The sequence below is a fragment of the Phyllobates terribilis genome, unplaced genomic scaffold, assembly GCF_046119375.1.
Source record: "Phyllobates terribilis strain yellow unplaced genomic scaffold, ASM4611937v1 Scaffold_2__4_contigs__length_985480577, whole genome shotgun sequence".
NCBI classification, from domain to species: domain Eukaryota; kingdom Metazoa; phylum Chordata; class Amphibia; order Anura; family Dendrobatidae; genus Phyllobates; species Phyllobates terribilis.
Genome location: NW_027362762.1, coordinates 19,659,722 through 19,680,807, shown reverse-complemented (window position 1 = coordinate 19,680,807; position 21,086 = coordinate 19,659,722). Strand labels below are relative to the sequence as shown.

Below are 21,086 nucleotides of genomic sequence, written 5' to 3'. Positions count from 1 at the left end.
TGCGCTTAAAAATGCAATAGTTTTTTTCATGCACCAAAACCGCAGAGTACAGCAGAGTCTTTAGATGCAGGGAGGGCAGAGTCTTCATGAAATCACATTTACTCTGCTTGGACATTTAGGCCATGTTCACACTTGAATGTGATTAACGTCTTTTTTGCTTTTTTTTTTCTTTTTTTTGCGCAAAGCTGGCGCATTTAAGAGTCCAAGCAAAGTGATCTGTGCAGTTTTGGTGTTTTTTTTTATATCTCTATAAGCTTCTATGTGGAGCCTGAAAAAAAAGCATATAAAAAAGCATAGTTGCTGATTTAAGTGCAGAATCAAAGCTTTTTTTGTTCTATAAAAACACATTAAAATCGCTGCTTGAAATCTGCACCAAAAAGGTATTAAATTATGGGGAAAATGCATTAAAGAATGCAACAAAAATGCAATAATAAGAGGAGATTGTTATTGAGTAGTTTGGTTCGAACACCTGCATGAAATGTGCAGATAAAAAGCAGCAAAGTGCAGCATTTACACTACGTGAGAACATGGTCCTGTGGACGCAAAACGCAAACGCCATTTTGCCCAGCACCTGCTACTTGTGCATTTTTCTAGCACGTCCTGTAAGCGCAAATTCACATGGGGTCAACCTGCTGCAACTTGTACTGCTTGCACCCCAACAACCCAGCCTCCGGCCCAAGAGTCCCCCCGTTACATACGACAAGAATGTGTGCCCCCTCAGCCTGGGCCATTCACCTCTCCGTCTGTTGCAGATTTGACCAAGGTATTCCAGATCTTGGTCACTATCATTGAGCAGCTACCCATGTCTACTACCACACTAGGTATTACAACCACTGCCCAGAATGAGTCTCAAACCCAACATCTACTCCAAATCAGCATAACATATCAAATCTATAGTTTAAGTGGCCAAAAGTGAGTTTCTCATCCCGGTGTCCTCTCTCTCTCCAAGACTCCAAGACCACACTCACCTTCATGCTCTTCTTCCTCGGAGGCTCGGTCACCCCAGGTATTGGACCTCAACTCTGATTCGGATTAGAATCTGGATTCTGATCAGGCACTAAAGCTAATCGACAAGTTTGACAGTCTTGTCTGTGCTGTGAACCAATCCTTTAACGTGAAGGAAGTAGATCCCTCACCCCCTGTAGACTCTGTCCTTCAGGAGGGTCAGACGTTCTTCCAATTGTTTTTCTAACCACTCAAATTTCAGTGACTTACCAGACAAAGAGTGGTTACAACTTGAAAAAAGCATTTCCTTAGACAAAAATGAATGGAGATTTTCTTTTCCAAGGGATCTCATTGCCATTTGGTCCTCTTCTCCTTAAATGAACCCTTTGGTGTCTAAGTTATCAAGGACTATGATATTACCACTCTCTGATGCGGCCTCTCTAAAGAAACCCATGGACTGACGAGTGGAATCCATGACGTAGTCCACGTTTGAAGACGTGTTGGCTTTTTGTCCAGCCTTGCTGCTTAGGCAGTTTCTCCCAGAGCAAAACACCTGCCTCAAGGCATATTATCTGGGTCTCTAATGTCTGAGTTGGCAGACCTCACAGATCAGATCTCTTGAAGGGGCAAGCTGTTCTGTGCAAGCTTCAAGCAATATTGAAGCCATTCGTCAAATCCTCTGGCTCAAGTTGTGGAATGCAGACCATGAATCCAAATGACCCATCACGAGCCTTCCCTTCCGGGGCATAGTATTTTTGGGGAATAACTTGACAAGATAATTTCAGACGGCACAGGTAGGAAGAGCACCCTGCTAGCACAGCAATCCAGACGTTACGTCTCACTCCTTTCTTCAGTTTTCGACTAACCAACAAGAGAGACCTATCATCCCTCAAGAAACCAGCCTGACAAGTCTTTACAGATGAAAAGCAATACGTTTTCCTCTGCATGACAGGGAAACCTTCTTCGGGTGGGCAGCCGTCTCATCCTGTTCCGGGATGTGTTGCTCCCCATGGTCAACAATACCTAAGTCAGGGAAATTGTCTCCTCCTAATACAAGATAGAATTATCCATTGCTCTGCAAGATTGTTTTTTTTTTCTATCCATTCCCCTACGGACTCCCTCCCTGGTAGCCATTTTTTCGAAACAATTTCTTCCCTTCTCCCATTAGGCGTGATTGTTCCGGTTCCTTCTCAAGAAAGTTTCAAAGGGTTTTATTCAAACTTTTTTTGTCATACCCAAGAAGGATGGTTCAGTTCATCCCTTTATAGACCTTAAATTGTTCAACAAGAATGTCTAGCTTCACCGCTTCAGGATGAAGCCCCATGGCTTTGTCGTTGCCTCCATGTAACTCTGAGAATTTTTTTCCTTAGTGGATATTCAGGATGCCTATCTCCACAACATCATTTTTCCAGTGAACCAAAAGTTCCTCCATTTTGCTCTTGACCAGTTTCATTTTAAGTTTGCGGCTCTCTTCTTTTGGCTGGCCTCCGCACCCAGGGTATTCACAAAAGTCATGGCTGCTGTCATGGCACTTTTGTGTGTCGTGAGGATACTGGTCATCCTCTACTTGGACAATTTCCTTGCCAAGGCTCCTTTCTACCCAGAAGAGAACACGGACATAGTGACCCGCTTCGGATAAATTGTCAACCATTCAAAGTTGTCCCTAATCCTGGCTCAGTGCCTCTTCTTTTTTTGGAATGCTGTTCAACACCATCCAAGTGAAAGTTTTTCTTTCAGAGGACAAAATGTACAATCCAGCATCCAATCTCTGAGCCATCCCTCTCTCCTTCCTCTCTGCTGCTGCATGAGCGTTCTAGGCAAGATGGTGGAGACCATCAAGGCGATCTCATTTGCTCAATTCCACACAAGGCCTTAATTATACATATTCCTTAACATACTCAGGGTCTAACAAGCTTGCAAATACTTTGGTTAGTGAGTGACTGAGTTATTTTGAAATTCTTGGCAGATGCATCTGTTCTCTGTCAGAACTATAGGACTTTTGTCAGAACTGTCAATATGGTTATTTGGAGATAACTAATGATACTCTAAAGTCATAAGCTATAGGGTTTTAAGTATCTTGTGTGACAGAGTCACTGGTGTTATATATAAGAGGAGGTATGTGTCACTCTGGCTGCTAGCCTGTGTGAACGGAAACCTACAAACTTTCTGCCAGCATGTTATATCCTCGGGGTTAACTCACTTAAAGGGTGTGTTTTTTTGTGAATGGCAAAGATGTTGGGAAGCCATTCACACTACCTCCCCTCAGGGTGTGGCTGAGCAATTTTAAATAGCTCAGTCACTGTTTTTTTGTGTAGTGTGTGGTCTGGAGAGTGATGACTCCAGGCTGTGTTTGGTGAAGCCAGAGAGCAACACCGAAGGACTGGTGTTTGGTGAGACTTCACTGTGCTACCCGAAGCGGGCGAAGTCTTGCTCACTTATGGACTTTGTTATACTTCATCTTTTGTTTTTCCGTTACCTTGGAGAGGACCTGTTTATTTTTGTGGAACCCTGCTGGAGTTTATGCCATTTAAATAAACCAGCAGGTAGTTAACCCGAGACGTGTGTCCTCTGTCTGCCTTTGGGAGAGCCGAGCAAGTCGTCTTATCACACTCGAATGCGGTAATGTGCAAGAAACTAAAATATACACTTTTCAAGATACTAGCATTTTTCTAATATTATTATTATTATTATTTATTGTTATAGCACCATTTATTTCATGGCGCTTTACATGTGAAAAAGGGGTATACATAGCAAAAACAAGTACAATAATCTTGAACACAATGTGACAGCGACTGGTACAGGAGGAGCAAGGACCCTGCCCGTGAGGGCTCACAATCTATTAGGGATCGGTGAGGATACAGTAGGTGAAGGTAGGGCTGGTCATGCAGTGAACCATGAACAGTAACCACCTTGCTATGATGGAGCGAGAGTTACTGCAGGCTGTAGGCTTGTCAGAAGAGGTAGGTCTTCAGGTTCCTTTTGAAGGTTTCCACGGTAGGCGAGAGTCTGATGTGTTGGGGTACAGAGTTCCAGAGAAGGGGGGAAGCACGGGAGAAATCTTGTATGCGATTGTGGCAGGAGGAGATAAGAGGGGAGTAGAGAAGGAGATCTGGTGAGGATCGGAGGTTGCGTGCGGGTATGTAACGGGAGACTAGGTCATATATGGTAAAAGCTAACCATATGACAGCAAAATTACCATGTGAGGCATCTAAACAATAAAAATAGCTTCCAATGTATGTCTATGAGATAAGATGGTATCTCATGCCTCAAGACTATATATATAAATTTTTGTATGCTATGAACTTATTTTTCTTCATTTTTGTAATCACTTTTGAATAAACATTAAACACGATTTGTTTTATCCACACAATTTAATATTGCTTTCTTTTCTATCCTTACTTAAAAGTAAGGAAGTGTTATTTTTTCTAACAGGCCTCTACAGTTTTACCTTCTCTCATCTGGGGAGAAGACTGTCCTCTCCCTGGATCGCCGTGCGCTCAAAAAGTAGTTTCCGACAACATACGGGGCATTGCTGCATTATTTGGAAATTGCGTAACCAATTGAAGAGCCCATTAGCTTCTATTACCTCTTGGGAACATGAAAAATTTGACAGTAAATTTACATTTTAGTTGAAGAAATTTAATTTTTCAATTTACACAAAAGTTTTCCTTATAAACAGTATATTTTTTTGTAAAAATAGAAAACCACAAAAAAAAACCATAAACGTGGAATCTCCATAACTGACCTTCAGAACTGAATAACATTAACATTTTAAAGCACCGTGCGCAAAAAATAAATATATTATGGCAGAATTTATTTTTTTTTTACTTCTTCTCCATAAAGATTTTTTTTCTGCTTTCCAGCACATTATATGAAAAATTGTTACAAGAGATGTCTCAGACTACAAAACGTACAGCCGATTTTTAGGATAGACCACCAATATCAGACAGGGGTCTGACTCTTAGGTCTCGGGCCTTAATCACCAGGTATGTATTATTACGCCTTACCGATCGCGCCCGCACAGAGGCTGTGAGGGCGCGATTGCTACTGGATGTCAGCTGATTCTAACAGCTGACACCCGGTACTATGTGCCAGGAGCGGCACATTAACCCCCGAAATGCTGCGATCGAAAAACAAAAACAATAAAAGTACCGATATTTGGTATCCCAGAACGACCTGACCTATAACACTGTCCCACTAGTTAACCCCTTTAGTGAAAAGACTAAAAAAAAAAAAAAAGCAAAAAACAATCTTTTATCATCATACCGCCAAGCAAAAAATGGAATAAAACGCGATCAAAAAGTATCAAATGTAAATGAAAATCGCTGAAAACGTCATCTTGTCCCACAAAAGACAAGCCACCATACAGCTCCATCAGCCGAAAAATAAAAAAAGTTATAGATCTCAGAATAAAGCAATGCAAAAAAAAATTTTTTTTTCTATAAAATAGTTTTTATTGTGCAAAAGCGCCAAAACATACAAAAAGGCTGTAAATGTAGTATCGTTGTAGATGTTCTGACCCGAAGAATAACGATTTTACCACACGAGGAACGTCATAAAAAAAAAATCCTGAATTGTCGGTTTTTGTTTATTCTGCCTCCCAAAAATCGGAATAGAAAGCGATCAAAAAATGTCATTTGCCCCAAAATGGTAATAAAAACGTCAACTTGTCCTGCAAAAGACAAGCCCTTACATGACTCTGTCGGCCGAAATATGGAAAAATGATTGCAAAAACTAGTCTTTGCAAAAAAAAGTGTCTTTTAGTGTGTGACAGCTGCCAAACATAAAAACCTGATATGATTCTGGTATCGCTGTAATTGCACCGACCCGAAGAATAAAGTCGTCTAATCACTTATACCGCACTAGGAACGGCGTAAAAAATAAACTCTAGGGTTAGGGTTGTGCTAATGTTATGGTCGTGTTAGGGTTCTGCTAGGGTTAGGGTTGTGTTAGGGTTAGGTTTGTGTTAGGGTTGTGTAGGTGTTGGGATCTTTCAAAAGTAAAGAAAAAAAATGATGATGATATGGCGACTAGTGTTGAACGCAACTGCTCGCTACTTGAGTTTGCATCGGGTGCTTGGGTATGCACTGCGTATCGCGGGTGCTTGAGTGACATGCTCGAGTCTCCGCCCCATATGTTTTGCGGCTGTTATACAGCCAAAAAAAACACGCAGGGATTGCCTGCCATGCACGAGAGATCTCCGCATGTTTTTTTCTTGGGTATCTAACAACCGTGACAGGGGCAGGGACTCGAGCACCCGTGATACTTGGTGCATACCCGAGTACCCGATGCAAACTCAAGTAGCGAGCACTTGTGCTCAAGACTAATGACAACTTATTCAATATGATGACCTAATCTTATCAAATTCTGTGTCGTACCTCTGGGTTCAAAATGTTCACTATACCCCTTGATAAAATCCTTGTAGGGTCTAGTTTCCAAAATGGGGTCAATCGTGGAGGGTTTCCACTGTTTAAGCGCATCAGGGGCTCTCCAAACGCGACATGGCGTCCGCTCTCGATTCCAGACAATTTTGTGTTTAAAAAGTCAAACAGTGCCCCTTCCCTTCTGAACCCCGCCGTGCACCCAAACAGTGAAATTTTCCCCACATATGAGGTATCGGCGTACTCAGTAGAAATTGCACAACAGTTTTTAGGGGTCCATTTTCTCCTCTTAGCCCTGTGAAAATAAAAAATTTGGGGCTAAAAGATCATTTTTGTGGAATAAGTTTGATTTTTTTATTTTCACGTTTTCTACGTTATAAACTTCTGTGAAGCACCTGGGGGTTCAAGGTGCTCACCACACATCTAGATAAGTTCCCTGAGGGGTTTAGTTTCCAAAATGGTGTCACTTGTGGGGGTTTCCACTGTTTAAGCACATCAGGGGCTCTCCAAAGGCTACATAGCGTCCGCTAATTATTCAAGCAAATTTTACATTCAAAAAGTCAAATGGCGCTCCTTCCTTTCCGAGCGCTGTATTGCGCCCAAATATTCTTTTTTCCTCACATATGGGTTATCGGCATTCCCAGGAGAAATTGCACAACAAATTTTCTGGTCTATTTTTTCCTGTTACCCTTGCGAAAATATAAAAAATTGGGTCTAAAGTAAAATTTTTGTGAAAAAAAGTTAAATGTTCATTGTTTTCTCCCACATTACAAAAATTCCTGTGAAGCACCTGAAGGGTTAATACACTTCTTGAATGTGGTTTTGAGCACCTTGAGGGGTGCAGTTTTTAGAATGGTGTCACTTTTGGGTATTTTCTGTCATAAAGACCCCTCAAAGTGACTTCAAATGTGATGTGGTCCCTAAAAAAATGGTTTTGTAAACTTTGTTGGAAAAATGAGAAATCGCTGGTCAACTTTTAACCCTTATAGCTCCCTAACAAAAAAAAATTTTGATTCCAAAATTGTGCTGATGTAAAGTAGACATGTGGGAAATGTTATTTATTAACCCCTTCACAACCCTGGGTTTTGTCGTTTTTTGCTCCCCTTGTCCCAGAGCCATAGCGTTTTTATTTTTTGGTCAATATGGCCGTGTGAGGGCTTATTTTTTGCGGGACGAGTTGTACTTTTCAACGCCATTACTAGTTTTACCATATCGTGTACGGGAAAACGGGAAAAAAAATTGCAGGTGCGGTAAAATTGCAAAAAAAGTGCAATACCACAGTTGTTTTTTATTTATTTCCTTTACCATGTTCACTGAATGCTAAAACTGAGCTGCCATTCTTATTCTCCAGGTCATTATGAGTTCGTAGACACCAAACATGTATAGGTTCTTTTATATTTAAGTGGTGAAAAAAAATTCCAAAATTTGGTAAAAAAAAAAAAATAGCGCCATTTTCCGAGACCTGTAGCATCTCCATTTTTCGTGATCTGGGGCTGGGTGAGGGCGTATTTTTTGTGTGTCGAGCTGACATTTTTATTGATAACATTTTGGGGTAGATCCGATGTTTTGATCGCCCGCTATTGCATTTTATTGCAATTTTGCAGCGACCAAAAAACAGAATTCTGGCGTTTAGAATTTTTTTCTCGTTACGCCGTTTACCGATCGGATTAATTCTTTTTTTATATTGATAGATCGGGCGATTCTGAACGCGGCGATACCAAATATGTCTATGTAGGTTTTTTTTTTATATATATATTTTATTTTGAATGGGGCGAAAGGGGGGTGATTTAAACTTTTATATTCTTTTAATTTTTTTTATATTTTTAAAAACATTTTTTTTTCACTTACTGCATGCTTCAATAGTCTTCATAGGAGACTAGAAGCAGCAGTTGTCTGATCGCCTCTGCTACATACAGGTGACGAGCAGATCCCCTGCATGCAGCAGAAATGGTTCTGTGCTATGAGCGCCGACCACTAGGTGGCGCTCATAGCGACCAGATCATGACAACCACAGGCGTCTGCTGCAGACCCTGGGTTGTCATGCCCACCCATCGGTGACCCGCGATCACGGGACGGGGTCGCCGGTGGGCGGGACTTAGGACGCGCAATCAGGAAGCGCCCGTTAAATGCCGCTGTCGGAGATTGACAGCGGCATTTGCGGGCACATGTCAGCTGTAAGAATCAGCTGACATGTGCTCGGTTCAGTGAGGGCTCAGCGCAGCAATATGTATAGCAAATATGCGTACTAAGACGTCATGGGTTGCAAAGGGGTTAACTATTTTGTGTGACATATCTCTCCGATTTAAAGGCATGAAAATTCAAAGTTTGAAAATTCCATAATTTTCGCCAAATTTCCGATTTTTTTCACAAAGTAACGCAAGTCATATCAAACAAATGTTATCACTATCATGAAGTACAATATGTCATGAAAAAAACAATCTCAGAATCAGCGGGATCCGTTGAAGCGTTCCAGAGGTATTGCCTCATAAAGTGACAGTAGTCAGAATTGTAAAAATTGGCCTGGTCATTAACGTGCAAACCACCTTCAGGGGTAAAGGGGTTAGTTCTCCACATCTGAGAAAAATCAAATCCCACTGAGATCAATCTCTGATCAGAGTGTGATTGGGATAATCGGACCGTTTTTCTCGGATGAGGAACATATGGCCGTCTGCACTTGCCCTTAGACTAAGTTCCCATAATAAGTATTTAGTGCGTTTTTGACACTACGCAAAAAAATGCACCAAATTACAGTCCCAGAATATGGGGTTTATGGGAATTTCATACTCACTTTTGCAGCGCGTTTTTAAATCTGCAACGTGCCAATTTCTCTTGCAGCAAATATACGTTCTATTGGCAGACATCTCCCATAGACATGAATGAGATGAGGAAAATACGCAGATGAAAATGCATATTTTTTATTTATTTATATGCAAATGCATTTTTATTGCATTTATGCAACGCACTAAAAACAAAGCAGTTTAATTTACAATGACCCAAAAGATGACAAAATTCATGTAAAAAAAAAAACACAACGAAAAAAAAAATGAAAGTAACCTAAGTCTACAACATCAAAGACTCCCCAAATATTCATCATGGGACTTTAGCTACCACTCCAATCCACGGATACCAGGGCGTAGCTCCATGTACATGGTAGTGGCTATGTCTGGTATTGGATCACTTGAACTCTAGCACCACCTACTGGGAATAGCAATCCTAAAAGTTAATATTGACATGTTATCGAGCCTTGCCACATGACTTTGGAAATGGACTTTCTGGGTTGGCTTCTTATCCGGACACGTGTTTCAGGGCTCATCAGTGCAGAGCAGGAGGTCTGATTTGTCTTGAGTGAGAGGCCTCTAACTAGAGATTTAAGAGGAAATGTTTCACCCTGTAGTCATGTGGCAAGACTGTACTACCAATAGGTGGCGCTTAAGGTCTAGTCTTCTTCCTCACTGAAAAGGCTATTTGCATATTCAAAATCCCAGAGGAACATTGTATGGCCTATAAGTCTCCTTGCGCTTGCTTGTGTGTCCGCACATTGGAGCACCTCGGGCCCTTCAATCAGCTAATTGGCAGGAGTATTGAACGTTAGATGGCCATTAATCTGCTGTATATCAAATATCCTAAGGCCTCCAGAAATTTAGTATTAGTAGTATTTAGTATAAATCCTTTTAATATAAAAGATATGATCAAAGGTCTCTGGTATTAAAGCTAATTGTGTCAGTAAGGTTCCCGCTCCCATTATTACCCGGTTGGTATTACGTTTGGAAGTAATATTTCAGGGAAACATTTGCTGAAATGTCCTTATTAGTGTTGAGCGAGTATGTTCTGTTCCGAGTATGCTCGGGCCGAGCTCCGAGTATTTACAGCTGCTCAGTGATATGGTTGAATCTCTCCCGTGTGCATGATTTGCAACTGTTTGACAGTTTTATTACATGTGATGTCTATTTCTTACACATTCCTCACATGTAATAAAGCTGTCAAACAGTCGCAAATCATGCACACGGGAGCGATTCAACCTTATCACCGAGCAGCTGTAACTACTCGGAGCTCGGCCCGAGCATACTCGGACAGAACATACTCGCTCAAGACTAGTCCTTATCCTGTTGAGCTTCCTAAACTCCGACACCTTGGACGTGCACATTCATCCCATCTCAGGTCCTAATACAGCATCTCTACTGACTGCATTTCCCTTAGTCTAGACCAGATGAACCCTTTGGTGCAGAATTCCCCTAGTATCGTGTGTATTGGGCCAAACTCTTAAGCACAAACACATTGGAAGGATTAAGTTATCAATGATGATTTAGATCATTAACACACAACAGGTATCGCTGAGATCCAACAAGATCTTAGTAGTAATGATTTTCTGTATTGTAGAATTAATGTAAGTAACACAACAGAAAGTATCCTGAGACAACAGGTCCTAGAACGGAGTCAAACACCTGCCAAATTTCCTACAATGGTAAAATGTTTTCTCTCTTGTGCAACTTCTGATGTGTAACAAGATGTGATTTATTTCTAAAACATTTCCCACATTCTGAACATAAAAATGGCCTTTCCCCTGTATGAATTCTCAGATGATGAATAAGAATGGCTTTATGACTAAAACATTTCCCACATTCTGAGCAGGAAAACGGCTTCTCCCCTGTGTGAGTTTTTACATGTTCATTAAAATGTGATTTATGAATAAAACACTTATGACATTCAGAACAGGAGTACGGCTTCTCCCCTGTGTGAACTCTCTGATGTAGCTCAAGAGCATCTTTACGCGTATAGGATTTTCCACATGTCTCACATGAAAATGGCTTCTCCCCAGTGTGGATTATCTGATGTCTCGTAAGCCGATCTTTAACAAAAAAGGATTTCCCACATTCAGAGCAAGAAAACGGCTTCTCCCCTGTGTGACATCTCTGATGTTTAACAAGATCGGATTTACTTTTGAATCGTTTTTCACATTCTGAACATGAAAACGGCTTCTCTCCTGTGTGAGTTCTCAGATGTTTTGTAACTTGTGATCTATAAGCAAAACACTTCCCACATTTAGGACATGAACATGAAAATGGCTTCTTCACTGTGTGAACTCTCTGATGATTAACGAGATCTGTTTTCCGAATAAAGCATTTCCCACATTCTGAACATAAAAATGGCCTTTCCCCTGTATGATTTCTCAGATGATGAATAAGAATGGCTTTATGACTAAAACATTTCCCACATTCTGAGCAGGAAAACGGCTTCTTCCCTGTGTGAGTTTTTACATGTTCATTAAAATGTGATTTATGAATAAAACACTTATGACATTCAGAACAGGAGTACGGCTTCTCCCCTGTGTGAACTCTCTGATGTATCTCAAGAGCATCTTTACGCATATAGCATTTTCCACATGTCACACATGAAAATGGCTTCTCCCCAGTGTGGATTATCTGATGTCTCTTAAGCCGATCTTTAACAAAAAAGGATTTCCCACATTCAGTGCAAGAAAACGGCTTCTCCCCTGTGTGACATCTCTGATGTTTAACAAGATCGGATTTGTTTTTGAAACATTTTACGCATTCTGAACACGAAAACGGCTTCTCTCCTGTGTGAGATCGCAGATGTTCTGTAACTTGTGATCTATAAGCAAAACACTTCCCACATTTAGGACATGAAAATGGCTTCTTCTCCCCTGTGTGAACTCTCTGATGATTAACAAGATCTGATTTCTGGATAAAGCATTTCCCACATTCTGAACAGGAATACGGCTTCTCCCCTGTGTGAATTCTCTGATGTTTAATAAGAGTAGATTTATTTTTAAAACCCCTCCCGCACTCTGTACAAGAATACGGATTCTCATCTTTGTGATGATTAGATTTCTCTTTCCCACATTCAGAAAAAGACAATTTGTTATCAAGTCTATTTCCAGAGATACTTTCTACAGTCAGTGATTGATTATCTGCTACTTCATGATAGGGAGATGAAAGGAGATTTTTATAGGAACTGCTCATCCAGTCTTCACCTGAAAAAAGTACAAGAATTATTATTTAAAAATTACAATGTGCAAAAAACTATACAGTAAGAGATTTATCAGAACAGTCGGTATCCATAGGCTTTCTAATCGCTGTCAATATATATGTATTACATATACTAGTGTATCTCAATTATATCAGTGACAGCTACAGTACGTTACATTGCAGTCACTTCCGGTGTAAGGTGATCAGTGCCGAGAGCAATTTGGAAAGCCGGGACCACAGTCTCAAGCATTACCATTAGTAACACACTACGCCGTCATGGATTAAAATCCTGCAGGGCACGCAAGGTCCCCCTGCTCACGCCAGCACATGTCCAGGCCCATTTGAAGTTCATCAATGACCATCTGGATGATCCAGAGGAGGCATGGGAGAAGGTCATGTCGTCACACTCGCCGTGTTTGGAGGAAGAAGAAGGATGAGTACAACCCCAAGAACACCATCCAAACCGTGAAACATGTCGAGGAAAACATCATTCTTTGGGGGTGCTTTTCTGGAAAGGGGACAGGATGAGTGCACCGTATGGAAGGGAGGATGAATGGGATTATGTATCGCAAGATTTCGGCCAACAACCTCCTTCCCTCAGCAACAGCTTCGAGAATGGGTCGTTGCTGGGTCTTCCAGCATGACAATGACCCGGAACACAAAGCCAGGGCAACTAAGAAGTGGCTCTGTAAGAAGCATTTCAAGGTCCTGGAGTGGCCTAGCCAGTCTCCAGACCTGAACCCAATAGAAAATCTTTGGAGGGAGCAGAAACTCAATGTTACCCAGCGACAGCCCCGAAACCTGAAAGATCTGGAGAACATCTGTATGGAAGAGGGGGCCAAAATCTCTGCTGCAGAGTGTGCAAACCTGGTCAAGAAAAAGGAAACGTCTGACCTCTGTAATTACAAGCAAAGGTTTCCGGACCAAATATTATGTTCTGTTTTTCTATTGTATCAAATACTTATTTCATGCAATAAAATGCAAATTAATTATGTAAAAATCACACAATGTGATTTTCTGGATTTTCTTTTTAGATTCTGTCTCTCAGAGGTGAAGTGACCTACGATAAAAATTACTGACCTTTCCATTCTCTGTAGGTGGGAAAACATGCAAAATCAGCAGTGGATCAAATACTTATTTTCCCCACTGTACAGGTGCATCTCACTAAATTAGAATATCATCTAAAAGTTTATTCATTTCAGTTCTTCAATACAAAAAATGAAACTCCTATATTATATAGAGTCATTACACACAGAGGGATCTATTATATAGAGTCGTTACACACAGGGGGATCTATTATATAGAGTCATTACACACAGAGGGATCTATTATATAGAGTCATTACACACAGAGGGATCTATTATATATAGTCATTACACACAGAGTGATCTATTATATAGAGTCATTACACACAGAGGGATCTATTATGTAGAGTCATTACACACAGAGGGATCTATTATATAGAGTCATTACACACAGAGCGATCTATTATATAGAGTCATTACACAGAGGGATCTATTATATAGAGTCATTCCACACAGAGGGATCTATTATATAGAGTCATTACACACAGAGGGATCTATTATATAGAGTCATTACACACAAAGGGATCTATTATATAGAGTCATTACACACAGAGCGATCTATTATATAGAGTCATTACACACAGAGGGATCTATTATATAGAGTCATTACACACAGAGGGATCTATTATATAGAGTCATTACACACAGAGGGATCTATTATATACAGTCATTACACACAGAGGGATCTATTATATAGAGTCATTACATGCAGAGGGATCTATTATATAGAGTCATTACACGCAGAGGGATCTATTATATAGAGTCATTACACACAGAGGGATCTATAATATAGAGTCATTACACACAGAGGGATCTATTATATAGAGTCATTACACACAGAGGGATCTATTTCACGTGTTTATTTCTGTTACTATTGATGATTATGGCTTACAGCCAATGAAAACACAAAAGTCATTATCTCAGTAAATTAGAATACTTTATAACAACAGCTTGAAAAATGTTTTTAAAATCTGAAATGTCTGTTCAGTAAATGCCTCAATACTTGGTCGGGCTCCTTGTGCATCAATTACTGCATCAATGTGGCAATGTGGCATGGAGGGATCAGCCTGTGGCATGGACGGATCAGCCTGTGGCATGGAGGGATCAGCCTGTGGCATGGAGGGATCAGCCTGTGGCATGGAGGGATCAGCCTGTGGCATGGACGGATCAGCCTGTGGCATGGAGGGATCAGCCTGTGGCATGGAGGGATCAGCCTGTGGCATGGAGGGATCAGCCTGTGGCATGGAGGGATCAGCCTGTGGCATGGAGGGATCAGCCTGTGGCTGCTGAGGGGTTATGGAAGCCCAGGTGGCTTTGATAGCAGCCTTCAGCTCGTCTGCATTGTTGGGTCTGGGGTCTCATCTTCCTCTTGACAATACCCCATAGATTCTCTATAATAGATTCTCTATGGGGTTAAGGTCAGGCGAGTTTGCGGCCAATCAAGCACAGTGATACTGTTGTGTGTAAACCAGGTATTGGTACTTTTGGCCGTGTGGACAGGGGCCAAGTCCTGCTGGAGAAGGACATTTTCATCTCCAAAAAGCTTGTCGGCAGAGGGAAGCATGAAGTGCTGTAAAATGTCCTGGTAGACGGCGGCGCTGACTTTGGTCTTGATAAAACACAGTGGACCTCCACCAGCAGATGACATGGCCCCCAAACCATCACTGATTGTGGAGACTTCACACTAGACCTCCAGCAGCTTGGATTGTGGCCTCTCCACTCTTCCTCCAGACTCTGGGACCTTGTGGAGTGTGTCAGTGACTGCCTTCTGGACATCTGTAAAGTCAGCAGTCTTCCCTATGATTGTGGAGCCTACTGAAACAGACTAAGGGACCTTTTTAAACTCTTAGGAAGCCTTTGCAGGTGTTTTTTGTTAATTATTTTAATTTACTGAGATAATGACTTTTGTGTTGTCATTGGCTGTAAGCCATAATCATCAACATTAACAGAAATAAACACGTGAAATAGATCACTCTGTGTGTAATGGCTCTATATAATAGATCCCTCTGTGTGTAATGACTCTATATAATAGATCCCTCTGAGTGTAATGACTCTATATAATAGATCCCTCTGCGTGTAATGACTCTATATAATAGATCCCTCTGCGTGTAGTGAATCTATATAATAGATCCCTCAGTGTGTAATGACTCTATATAATAGATCCCTCAGTGTGTAATGACTCTATATAATAGATCCCTCTGTGTGTAATGACTCTATATAATAGATCCCTCTGTGTGTAATGACTCTATATAATAGATCCCTCTGTGTGTAATGACTCTATATAATAGAGCTCTCTGTGTAATGACTCTATATAATAGATCCCTCTGTGCGTAATGACTCTATATAATAGATCCCTCTGTGCGTAATGACTCTATATAATAGATCGCTCTGTGCGTAATGACTCTATATAATAGATCCCTCTGTGCATAATGACTGTGCATAATAGATCCCTCTGTGCGTAATGACTCTATATAATAGATCCCTCTGTGCGTAATGACTCTATATAATAGATCACTCTGCGTGTAATGACTCTATATAATAGATCCCTCTGTGTGTAATGACTCTATATAATAGATCCCTCTGTGTGTAATAACTCTATATAATAGATCACTCTGTGTGTAATGGCTCTATATAATAGATCCCTCTGTGTGTAATGACTCTATATAATAGATCCCTCTGAGTGTAATGACTCTATATAATAGATCCCTCTGCGTGTAGTGAATCTATATAATAGATCCCTCAGTGTGTAATGACTCTATATAATAGATCCCTCAGTGTGTAATGACTCTATATAATAGATCCCTCTGTGTGTAATGACTCTATATAATAGAGCTCTCTGTGTAATGACTCTATATAATAGATCCCTCTGTGCGTAATGACTCTATATAATAGATCCCTCTGTGCGTAATGACTCTATATAATAGATCGCTCTGTGCGTAATGACTCTATATAATAGATCCCTCTGTGCATAATGACTGTGCATAATAGATCCCTCTGTGCGTAATGACTCTATATAATAGATCCCTCTGTGCGTAATGACTCTATATAATAGATCCCTCTGTGCGTAATGACTATATAATAGATCCCTCTGTGCGTAATGACTCTATATAATAGATCCCTCTGTGCGTAATAACTCTATATAATAGATCCCTCTGTGTGTAATGACTCTATATAATAGATCCCTCTGTGTGTAATGACTCTATATAATAGATCCCTCTGTGAATAATGACTCTATATAATAGATTCCTCTGTGTGTAATGACTCTATATAATAGATCCCTCTGCGTGTAGTGAATCTATATAATAGATCCCTCAGTGTGTAATGACTCTATATAATAGATCCATTTGTGTGTAATGACTCTATATAATAGATCCCTTTGTGTGTAATGACTCTATATAATAGATCCCTGTGTGTAATGACTCTATATAATAGATCCCTCTGTGTGTAATGACTCTATATAATAGATCCCTGTGTGTGTAATGACTCTATATAATAGATCCCTCTGTGTGTAATGACTCTATATAATAGATCCCTCTGTGTGTAATGACTATATAATAGATCCCTCTGTGTGTAATGACTCTATATAATAGATCCCTCTGTGTGTAATGACTCTATATAATAGATCCCTCTGTGTGTAATGACTATATAATAGATCCCTCTGTGTGTAATGACTCTACATAATAGATCGCTCTGTGTGTAATGACTCTATATAATAGATCCCTCTGTGTGTAATGACTCTATATAATAGATCCCTCTGTGTGTAATGACTCTATATAATAGATCTCTCTGTGTGTAATGACTCTATATAATAGATCCCTCTGTGTGTAATGACTCTATATAATAGATCCCTCTGTGTGTAATGACTCTATATAATAGATCCCTCTGTGTGTAATGACTATATAATAGATCCCTCTGTGTGTAATGACTATATAATAGATCCCTCTGTGTGTAATGACTCTATATAATAGATCCCTCTGTGTGTAATGACTCTATATAATAGATCCCTCTGCGTGTAATGACTCTATATAATAGATCCCTCTGTGTGTAATGACTCTATATAATAGATCCCTCTGCGTGTAATGACTCTATATAATAGATCCCTCTGTGTGTAATGACTCTATATAATAGATCCCTCTGTGTGTAATGATTCTATATAATAGATCGCTCTGCGTGTAATGACTCTATATAATAGATCCCTCTGTGTGTAATGACTCTATATAATAGATCCCTCTGTGTGTAATGACTCTATATAATAGATCCCTCTGTGTGCAATGACTCTATATAATAGATCCCTCTGTGTGTAATGACTCTATATAATAGATCCCTCTGTGTGTAATGACTCTATATAATAGATCCCTCTGTGTGTAATGACTCTATATAATATAGGAGTTTCACTTTTTGTATTGAAGAACTGAAATAAATTAACTTTTTGGTGATATTGTAATTTAGTGAGATGCACCTGTATATGTCAAAGGTTGTGAAAGGGTTAAAAACGCAACAGCATTTCTTTCTACATAGAAGTGTAAATCGCAGAGTTCAGCAGAATCACATTAAAAACTTCACACAAAAAGAGACAGAAAAAAATGCAATGATCAGAGATTATTGCTATTGCGCAGTTTTTTTTTTTGTGCGGACGCAGTATTTACGCAATGAGTGAACACGGCCTTACAGGCACAAAATAAAAGGCCGCACGGATAGGGAATCTTATATAAAAATGAAAAAGTTCTGTCTGCTACGACTATGAATGAATAAAAAAAATAAATCCGTAGGTCCCAACCGTCCGGGATCCAAAGGTTCCGCCATCCATCCTGCATTCCCTATAATAATGAGGGGGGTCGGCCGGGAGATGAGGGGATGAAGACTGATATAGTGGGACCACTCACCTGGAGGCTTTTCTGAGGGTGGATGAGCGATAATATAACGCTAATATACCGCTCTACCCGGATACACAACGCGGCCTCATCTACAAATACAGTCTCACCTGTGCACCATCAGACAGGTCATAAGCAGATAAAGCCATGACTGTACGGAACATGGGGAACAAAAAAGGGTCTTCCCAAAACGGTGTCCAAAATGTCTTGTGCTGAGGAATTAAAAGGGTCTTCTCAAAACTGTTCCCACAAAGCTGAAGCTACAATTCTCCTCTATGTCTTGTGCTGAAGATTAAGATTTCCCGTCACTGGAGCTGAGGGTCCGCAGCCGCCCCATGATAACAGCCCGTAGCATCATCCTCCTCCACCATCTGTACAATGCAGTCAGGGGGTAACGTCCTCCTGGAATCACCAAACCCAGACTCCTCCATCAGAAGTGCGATCCGTCACTGCACAGGACACGTCTCCTCCAGAGTCCAGTGGTGGCGGCTTTACACCACTCCATCAGACGCTCAGCATTGTGCTTGGTGATGTACGGCTGCATGTACCTGCCCGGCCATGAAGCTCCCAAAGGAAGTCTGGATTCTGCAATTATGGGGTCAGCAGAGCAGTGGTGACTTTTCTGCCCTCTGCTGCGGTTCCTCCACTTCTCAGTAATATCACTCACAGGTGATGGGGGAAGATCCAGGAGGAGAAATGTCATGGACGGACTCATTACCCTGGTGGCTCCTATTACAGGACCGCGCAGGTATCAGGAAGCTCTGCACCACTGGCCATGTGTTAGTAATGACAAACAGAATGGTGGGGGGCAGATGTTTTACGTTGGGGTCAACGGGGGACGGATGATATACAGCAGGGACAAAAAAACAATGAAAAACCCAAATTCAATAATTAAGACGTGTGTCCACTACTTTTCGCCATACAGTCTCCACGCCGGCCTGAATATATCAGATAATATTTCTCGGAGCCTTGTAGTAAAAGAACATGTAGATATCAACTGACCCAACTCACTGGACGAGGAATTCGGTAAGATCAGAAAGTTTCCTGTCATGTACATCTCCTCCACTGGATATTATGGAGGATGTTTTAGATAAACTCAGTCTGTAAATTATATAAGAGGAACAAAACGCAGAATTTATGAAAGGCTCTTACCATTCACCGACATGGATAAGGGTTTTTCATGTCCATTCATCGTTCCACCATGACTTTCCTGTAAGGATCCAACATAAAATATGAAAATCTAACAACAGTTTATGTCAGATTAGATGACAGTAAAAACCACTAGAAGTCATGAGCCAGTTTGACCTAAAAGAAGGATCTCCTGACTAGCGATAGAATCAACATTCACCCGTGGCATTGTGCTGTAATTTCCATCTACACGGCAGAACTCACAGATTATTATTGGCCAAGTGAGTGCCCACTGTTACGCTCACGTCCAGACTGACTGGCGTGAGCGTGGTTAGTGGTCCCACTGGGCCACGAACCGAGGAGTGCCTGGAGGGGCGTGACTAAGGGCCTCGCCAGATCCGACCACGAACACACAGCAGCTTAATCGACTCCGTGGTCCGAGGTGGGAGGTGGCCCAGGTGCTACTCCAGGTCAGACCCCGGTCACAGCTGTTGACCCACAACGGGGAATGCAGGAACGGGCAGGTTAGGCTGGTATGCAGACAGGTGGGTACTGGCAGGCACGGCTGGTATGCAGACAGGCGGGTACTGTCAGGTAGGAACGCAGGCTGGATAGGGACCAGTACAGACTGGGATATGGGAACAGAGCCGCAGGTGCGGAGGACAAGCGGAGCAGAGCAGAGCCACAGGAGCGGAGGACATGCGGAGCAGAGCGGAGCCGCAGGCGCGGAGGGCAAGCGGAGCCGCAGGCGCGGAGGGCAAGCAGAGCAGAGCGGAGCCGCAGGCGCAGAGGGCAAGCGGAGCCGCAGGCGCGGAGGGCAAGCAGAGCAGAGCGGAGCCGCAGGCGCGGAGGGCAAGCGGAGCAGAGCGGAGCCGCAGGCGCGGAGGGCAAGCGGAGCAGAGCGGAGCCGTAGGCGCGGAGGGCAAGCGGAGCAGAGCGGAGCCGTAGGCGCGGAGGGCAAGCGGAGCAGAGCGGAGTGGAGCCGCAGGCGCGGAGGGCAAGTGGAGCAGAGCGGAACCGCAGGCGCGGAGGGCAAGCGGAGCAGAGCGGAGCCGCAGGCGCGGTGGGCAAGTGCAGCAGAGCAGAGCGGAGCTGCAGGCGCGGTGGGCAAGTGGAGCAGAGCAGAGCGGAGCTGCAGGCGCAGAGGGCAAGCGGAGCCACAGGCGCGGAGGGCAAGCGGAGCAGATCAAAGCGGAGCCGCAGGCGCGGAGGGCATGCGGAGCAGAGCGGAGCCTCAGGTTCCGAGGGCATGCGGAGCAGAGCGGAGCCGTAGGCGCAGAGGGCATGCGGAGCAGAGCGGAGCCACAGGCGCGGAGAGCAAGCGGAGCAGAGCGGAACCGCAGGCGCGGATGGCAAGCGGAGCAGAGCAGAGTGGAGCCGCAGTTGCGGAGGGCAAGCGGAGCCGCAGGTGCGGAGGAAAAGCGGAGAAGAGCCGCAGGTGCGGAGGACAAGCGGAGCAGAGCGGAGCAGCAGGTGCGGAGGACAAGCGGAGCAGAGCGGAGCCGCAAGCGCGGAGGGCAAGCAGAGCAGAGCGGAGCTACAGGCGCAGAGGGCAAGCGGAGCAGAGCGGAGCCACAGGCTCAGAGGGCAAGCGGAGCAGAGCGGAGCCGCAGGTGCGGAGGGCAAGCGGAGCAGAGCGGAGCCGTAGGCGCGGAGGGCAAGCGGAGCAGAGCGGAGCCGCAGGCGCGG

General features: G+C 42.6%; 1 protein-coding gene across 1 annotated transcript in view; it reads right to left on the bottom strand.

The window, feature by feature from the left end:
* LOC141243662 (uncharacterized) overlaps positions 1-21,086 on the bottom strand; it is a 161,722-nt gene that overhangs the window by 78,722 nt on the left and 61,914 nt on the right. Inside the window, exons 19-20 of the mRNA XM_073668943.1 lie at positions 19,422-19,479; positions 10,785-12,318 (exon numbers count right to left, since the gene is read on the bottom strand). Of these exons, the coding sequence (XP_073525044.1) occupies positions 10,785-12,318; positions 19,422-19,479 (1,592 nt within the window). The remainder of the gene's footprint in view (positions 1-10,784; positions 12,319-19,421; positions 19,480-21,086) is intronic.